This window comes from Silurus aristotelis (assembly GCF_946808225.1).
Source record: "Silurus aristotelis genome assembly, chromosome: 15".
NCBI lineage: Eukaryota > Metazoa > Chordata > Actinopteri > Siluriformes > Siluridae > Silurus > Silurus aristotelis.
The window spans coordinates 25,053,493-25,060,992 of NC_139588.1; the positions used below are offsets into that span (position 1 = coordinate 25,053,493).

Genomic DNA, 7,500 nt, shown 5'->3' on the forward strand with positions numbered 1-7,500 from the left:
TACAGCTGAGAAGGCAGCGTTCCTACAGAAGCATCCCTGTGTCACACCTGAGGAACTCGAGACTCTCATTAAGGTGACCTTTCCGTTTTTATCACACTATGATATCGCGATCATCAGAGACGTGTTGGAAGTGCACTCAGTGCTTCACATCGCTCACGGCTCTGATTACATTCAAATCATTAGAAGAAGCCTTTATGGGTCACATCTACTGTTAACAGCACACTGAATTGGGAAATTGGGAAACTGTGGTCAGCATGCAGGGTCAGCCATGATACAACTCTCAGCAGACCAGGTTTAGTGCCTTGCTCAAGGGCTTTACCAAAGGTATCAACCAACTGGAGATAAAATACTCAGCTCCATCCTAAATTCAAAGTCTTTGCAAATCCAGGACGTTCGTGTCAGAGCACAGGGTCAGCAATGATGAGGACCCTGGAGCAGATAAAGTTAAAGACCTGGGACCTGAACTCCCAACCCTGATCAGTAACCCAGAGGCCTAACCACTGGTCTCATTGATGCACAAGTGGAGTAAAGGCTGGTCCGTGTGGTCCGATCCAACAGACGAGCTGCTGTATCTCAAACTGCTCATGAAAAAAAAAAGTTCATGATGTTAATGATCGATGGGTCACAACTGTTTAGCAGCAGAACGAGACCAACACGATATTAGGAAGGTGGTCATAATGTTATTGTTGATCAGTGTGAACATTGTTACTGCCTTCAGAACAGGATGAATCTCAGCTCCATCCAAAAATCTGCCCATTACAGATGTTTCAGATTCCACTTACTCAAAGTGCCGATGATAACGACATAATGTGCAGTAAATCCCTGAATACATTCTCCTTTAGAATCCTCTACTCTGGTGCTTGTGCAACTGGTGGAGATTTGCAGTCTCCTGTGAGTCTTAAGTCCAGAGAAACAAGAGAGTTCCATCGATCCAGATCGTATCTCTCATGGTGGTCCAGGCTAAATGTGGCAGAGGATAAAAATAAATGTGAAAGTAGATTGGTGAATATTTGTGTAAATGTCTGTGAAACAGGAAGTGTGTTTCTGAGGCTCCTCTAAGTGTTTGGGATAAATGACTTTTTTTATTCATTGAATGATTAAAAAAATTGAAAATCAGGAATCTCAGAAGTGTAACGCACCATGTGGCCTATCCATGCACTGCTTCCTAAACGCCCCTGAAAACTAGGAATTCTAGAAGTCACTGATCTCCATGCTGCCTTCCTGAAGAGCAGACTCAGAAACTCAAAAAAGTGCTTCTTGGGTCACTCGAACAGAACGCTGGCATAGGGATAGGATTCAGGTCGTGCCAATATTCCAGATCTCCTGTGGAGTCTTGGCTTCTGTGAAACACGAGTGTCTCAACACTCTGAAACTTAAAGCGGTAATGAATGCTGAATTCAGGAAAAAAAAAAAGAAACGCAAATAATAGACGTTCAGACTGATGAAGGCAGAGGAGGAGAATTCGGTTTGGTGTTGAAAATAAATGCAGGGTTTTTGGTATGAGATGAAGGTAAAGTCAGAGGGTTTGGTCTGGTGAATAAAGACAGTAATTTAGGCAGTGATGGAGGTAAAGGCAGTGTGTTGGGCTTAGTGGTGGAGGTAAAGGCAGTGTGTTGGGTTTAGTGGTGGAGGTAAAGGCAGTGTGTTGGGTTTAGTGATGGAGGTAAAGGCAGTGTGTTTGGTTTAGTGGTGGAGGTTAAGGCAGTGTGTTGGGTTTAGTGATGGAGGTAAATGCCGTGTGTTGGGTTTAGTGGTGGAGGTAAAGGCAGTGTGTTTGGTTTAGTGGTGGAGGTAAAGGCAGTGTGTTGGGTTTAGTGATGGAGGTAAAGGCAGTGTGTTGGGTTTAGTGATGGGGTAAAGGCAGTGTGTTGGGTTTAGTGGTGGAGGTAAAGGCAGTGTGTTTGGTTTAGTGATGGAGGTAAAGGCAGTGTGTTGGGTTTAGTGATGGAGGTAAAGGAAGTGTGTTAGGTTTAGTGGTGAAGTTAAAGGCAGTGTGTTGGGTTTAGTGATGGAGGCAAAGGCAGTGTGTTTGGTTTAGTAGTGGAGGTAAAGGCAGTGTGTTGGGTTTAGTGATGGAGGTAAAGGCAGTGTGTTGGGTTTAGTGATGGAGGTAAAGGCAGTGTGTTGGGCTTAGTGGTGGAGGTAAAGGCAGTGTGTTGGGTTTAGTGGTGGAGGTAAAGGCAGTGTGTTGGGTTTAGTGATGGAGGTAAAGGCAGTGTGTTTGGTTTAGTGGTGGAGGTTAAGGCAGTGTGTTGGGTTTAGTGATGGAGGTAAAGGCCGTGTGTTGGGTTTAGTGGTGGAGGTAAAGGCAGTGTGTTTGGTTTAGTGGTGGAGGTAAAGGCAGTGTGTTGGGTTTAGTGGTGGAGGTAAAGGCAGTGTGTTTGGTTTAGTGGTGGAGGTAAAGGCAGTGTGTTGGGTTTAGTGATGGAGGTAAAGGCAGTGTGTTGGGTTTAGTGATGGGGTAAAGGCAGTGTGTTGGGTTTAGTGGTGGAGGTAAAGGCAGTGTGTTTGGTTTAGTGATGGAGGTAAAGGCAGTGTGTTGGGTTTAGTGATGGAGGTAAAGGAAGTGTGTTAGGTTTAGTGGTGAAGTTAAAGGCAGTGTGTTGGGTTTAGTGATGGAGGCAAAGGCAGTGTGTTTGGTTTAGTAGTGGAGGTAAAGGCAGTGTGTTGGGTTTAGTGATGGAGGTAAAGGCAGTGTGTTGGGTTTAGTGATGGAGGTAAAGGCAGTGTGTTGGGTTTAGTGGTGGAGGTAAAGGCAGTGTGTTTGGTTTTAGTTGTGAAGGTAAAGGCAGTGTGTTTGGTTTTAGTGGTGAAGGTAAAGGCAATGTGTTTGGTTTTATTAGTGGAGGTAAAGGCAGTGTGTTTGGTTTTAGTGGTGGAGGTAAAGACAGTGTGTTTGGTTTTATTGGTGGAGGTAAAGGCAGTGTGTTTGGTTTTAGTGGTGGAGGTAAAGACAGTGCGTTTGGTTTTAGTGGTGGAGGTAAAGACAGTGTGTTTGGTTTTATTGGTGGAGGTAAAGACAGTGTGTTTGGTTTTATTGGTGGAGGTAAAGACAGTGTGTTTGGTTTTAGTGGTGGAGGTAAAGACAGTGTGTTTGGTTTTAGTGGTGGAGGTAAAGACAGTGTGTTTGGTTTTAGTGGTGGAGGTAAAGGCAGTGTGTTTGGTTTTAGTGGTGGAGGTAAAGACAGTGTGTTTGGTTTTAGTGGTGGAGGTAAAGACAGTGTGTTTGGTTTTAGTGGTGGAGGTAAAGACAGTGTGTTTGGTTTTATTGGTGGAGGTAAAGACAGTGTGTTTGGTTTTAGTGGTGGAGGTAAAGACAGTGTGTTTGGTTTTATTGGTGGAGGTAAAGACAGTGTGTTTGGTTTTATTGGTGGAGGTAAAGACAGTGTGTTTGGTTTTATTGGTGGAGGTAAAGACAGTGTGTTTGGTTTTATTGGTGGAGGTAAAGACAGTGTGTTTGGTTTTATTGGTGGAGGTAAAGACAGTGTGTTTGATTTTAGTGGTGGAGGTAAAGACAGTGTGTTTGGTTTTATTGGTGGAGGTAAAGACAGTGTGTTTGGTTTTATTGGTGGAGGTAAAGACAGTGTGTTTGGTTTGGTAATTGAGGTAAATGGAGAGGAACCATGTGATAGAAACACTGAACAGAGTGCAGCCACATTAATAGGAGGAAATTTCAAACCAGGATGTTTCTTCTGAAAAGTTTACTGAACAACTTTGATGAACATCACAAGGCTTTTTATTAATGAAACCCATCTTCACAATAGCAGTTTGGGTTCTACATATGAATTTCACCAGCATCTGTGTGTGGATTAAAGCTCTGAATTTCACAGTAGCAGAAGCTTCCTGGAGATAAGTTTCTGAGGTGAAGAGCTCTGAAGGTAGTGAGATTCCTGTAAGTATTGATTAGTGTCTCAGAGATGATGTAGTCACTGTCCGAGTAACTCGAGATTCCTGTGCAGGGAAAAAGCTGTTTGACTGAAAGGCGGTTAATTTATTTACCATCAGGCTTTTATTCCATCAGATTGGAAATGCTTTTGCTAGATACGTCCAATCACAGTGTGTGTGTGTGTGTGTGTGTGTGTGTGTGTGTGTGTGTGTGTGTGTGTGTGTGTGTGTGTGTGTCGGTCTGAGATGGTATGAGGTGAATGTGGGTTCGAATGCTGAACCCACATCAGGACACTAATGACTCGATACCTGGTCACATGACTACATACTGGAGTAATAATATATCAGTACTGGCTTTTCTCAACAACGTGCAGAAGGAACCTTCTCATCTCCTCGTAATTCAACGCTACCGGTCTACTCTGCATTATCCACTTTCACTGTCAATACTTTTAGATTCTTACACAAGAACATGAAACCCAAAATGCTCTTTTATTCAACATCACTACTGTCCATGTGAAAAACCCATTTGCCAAAACCTTCTCAGACCTGGAGATCAGTATCTCACATGGCTGTGGAGGAAATTTGGCTGGTGTAGAACTGATTTGGAGGCCACATTAAAGGACTTTCAAACATGACCTGCCTGGTTTTGGAAGGCACAGTATCTTAGTGGGGTTTCAACATGCGTTACTGTTGGTGTGATAAACTTACTGTGGAGTGATGTGTTAGATCTACCTCATGCTACAGGGAAAAAGTCCAAAGGTTCCACAGGACATACACCATATTGCCAGAAGTATTGGGTCACCTGACCTTTCCTGCTATATGTGATTATTTTCCAAACTGTTGCCACAAAGCGCTTTTAATCTTGATCTCTTTAGATGTGCTACAATAAAATGTTTCATTCACTTGAACTTGGAAACCCAAACCTGTTCCAGCATGGCAATGGCCCTGTGCACAAAGTCAACTCCTTGAAGATCTGGTTTACCTGCTTTGGAGAGGAAGATCTTGAGTGGTCTGCTATAGAACTCTGATCACATGAATGTGAACGCTGACTGCACCCCAGGTCTCCTCACCTACATCAGTACCATCAGTAATTTCATAATACTGTTGTGGCTGATAACATAAATTAGATAAATTTGAAGAAGGTTGAATGTCCTCCTTTGTGGATTCAAGTAACTAAGATTTTAGTTCCTCAGATTTATGTCAGGTTCCTTGTGTCACGTCATGAGTTAGAAGTCGATGTGCTCTAGTAGGGATTCTGGCAGGGAAGATGTTCCATGCTTTCTGTTTTTAAATCACATTATCGTATTACATCTCACCACATCTCACCATGTTTAACAGTATCTTAATGCAGCTCACCAAATATCTCCATATCTCAAAACATCTCATCACATATCACAATGTCTCGCCATGTCTCAGAACATCTCGCAACATCTCATTGTAATTCAGCATGTGCAGGTGAAATCCATCCCCACACATTTCACCTACAGGGTAAAACTTTTCCGAACTTGCTGCCACTCTGAAACAGATGGCTAAAGCAACAGTGAGTAGCTGCAGGAGTGACCTTCAGACACCTGAGAACCTCAAACTCCTCAGGAAGCAATGACAGCTTGGAACCTTTCTGCCCACAGCATCTGTGTTGATGGTTCACTCAGGTCTGATATGAAGCTTCACCCTGAGCTGATTATAAGTCATCAGTACTTTTACATCCCCTTGCACTTGACAGAAGATAGAGGTGCCTGAGGTCCTGCTATATTTTAGCTCCTTCACATTTATTACATTGATTCTGAGCTGCAAATGGATCAGTCCATGTCTCACACCAACACCAGGTGGAAACATCTGCCTTCTGAAGGCAGTCTTATTATTCTGGAGAATAAACTGATAGGCAGTAAACTTACACATTTCAACTTAATAACTTAATTATCTGAGTAAAGCTGCTCAAGAACAAAGTCCACTATTAAAACACACTGAATTCAAATGAACTTTATACCAAACACTCCTCAGACCTACTATGAGGTGGCATCAAAAACTTTGGAGATTCGCTCTGTTCAAAAGAAAATACTTTATTTATCTACGTTTCCACACGATCACCTTCAAAAAATAGTCTCCTTACACAGTAATACAGCGCCCCCAGTGTTCTTCTGGAACATGTTCTGGAAATCTTCTTTTGAAAGCGTGTCAAGGATCTTCAACAATGTCAAAATGACCTTTGACACTTCTACACACTAATACACGTGAATACACACTTCTACACACTAATACACGTGAATACACACTTCTACACACTCTGACAAACTGATGCACACTAAAGTCAAGTCAAGTTTATGTAACTGAGCTTTCGTGTGGGGTTCACCTAAACACTTTATATTAAGTAAAACAAGAAACAAGATTATCCAAACTCTTCACAACTTTATTACACACCATAACCTTCAGCCAGAATTCTCCGACACTTTAGCACCCCCAAGTGCGAATGTCCCTCACCTATCTATGGCAAGCCCCGAGGGGAAAAATAGATCACACACACACAATGAACACGAGTCGATCCAGAATTAGTACAGCATAACAAAATTCAATAAAGTCTGTTACATTTGTTTCTATTGCACTTTTCACAACACACATCATCTCAAAGCAGCTTTACAGAATGTAACAGTGAAGGTGAATGTGTGTGTTTATCTCTGATGATCAACATGGAGACTGTGGTAAAGGAAAAACTCCCTTAGATGTTATGAGGAAGAAACCTTGAGAGGAACCAGACTCAAAAGCAGAACCTCATCCTCATTTGGGTGACATCAAGAGTGTGATTATAGTCTTTAAACACTACAGAACACTGGAGAGTGAGAACTAACATGAGCACTGGAGTGTGTGATTATGACTGATGATCTTTCTACAGTCTTCTACAGTCATTATGGTTATAAAACTAGGAGCTACTGAGCAGCTCATAAAATAGCTCAACATCTGAGATCATTACAGATCCAACACCAGCTTCTCCATGCCAGAGCCTTTAAACACTTAAAGAGGTCCAGTGTCCAAACTCCACATGAAGTGGGATCCAATTGGCACTGGTACGTCTCTAGATGGCTCGGGATGTTTGTGGGCATCTACTTCTTTAAAGGTCCAGAATCTTCATGAGGTGAGACGTGACTGGGGCTGGAGAAACCTCAGGAAGCCTCGGGATGGGGAGAGAAAGAGAAGCAGTGGAGAGGAATTAGCGTAGCTGCTGGTCATGATATTAACAGCACAAGTTGATAATGTGATGTGATCAGATGTTCTGGAGCACAAGGTTATGATGTGATGTGTGTTATGTGTAGAACTCGCTAAAAACATACGTCTTTAATCTGCACTTAAACTGGGAGAGTGTGTCTGAACCCCGAACACTGTCAGGAAGACTATTCCAGAGTTTAGGAGCTAAATGTGAGAATGTTCTACCACCTTTAGTGGACTTTGCTATTCTAGGAACTACTAGAAGCCCAGAGTTTTGAGATCTCAGGGAGCGTGAGGGATTGTAGCGTGTTAGAAGACTGGAGATACATGGAGATAAACTATTTAGTGTTTTGTAGGTAAGAAGCAGTAGTTTGTAGTGGATTTGAATCTTAACAGGAAGCCAGTGTAGGGATGAGA

The 7,500-nt window shown here is 42.6% G+C and overlaps 3 protein-coding genes across 3 annotated transcripts in view; 2 read left to right on the forward strand and 1 right to left on the reverse strand.

The window, feature by feature from the left end:
- Positions 1–7,500, reverse strand: part of znf770 (zinc finger protein 770) — a 45,427-nt gene that overhangs the window by 24,917 nt on the left and 13,010 nt on the right. The gene's annotated exons all lie outside the window — the stretch shown is intronic.
- The window catches only part of LOC310738469 (uncharacterized protein), a gene marked incomplete at both ends in the record, with an annotated part of 70,320 nt that overhangs the window by 10,725 nt on the left and 52,095 nt on the right, over positions 1–7,500 (forward strand). The gene's annotated exons all lie outside the window — the stretch shown is intronic.
- The window catches only part of kcnk10a (potassium channel, subfamily K, member 10a), a 37,001-nt gene that overhangs the window by 3,583 nt on the left and 25,918 nt on the right, over positions 1–7,500 (forward strand). Inside the window, exon 2 of the mRNA XM_083562661.1 lies at positions 1–73. This exon is cut by the window's left edge and continues 310 nt beyond it. Coding sequence (XP_083418787.1) covers positions 1–73 — 73 coding nt within the window. The remainder of the gene's footprint in view (positions 74–7,500) is intronic.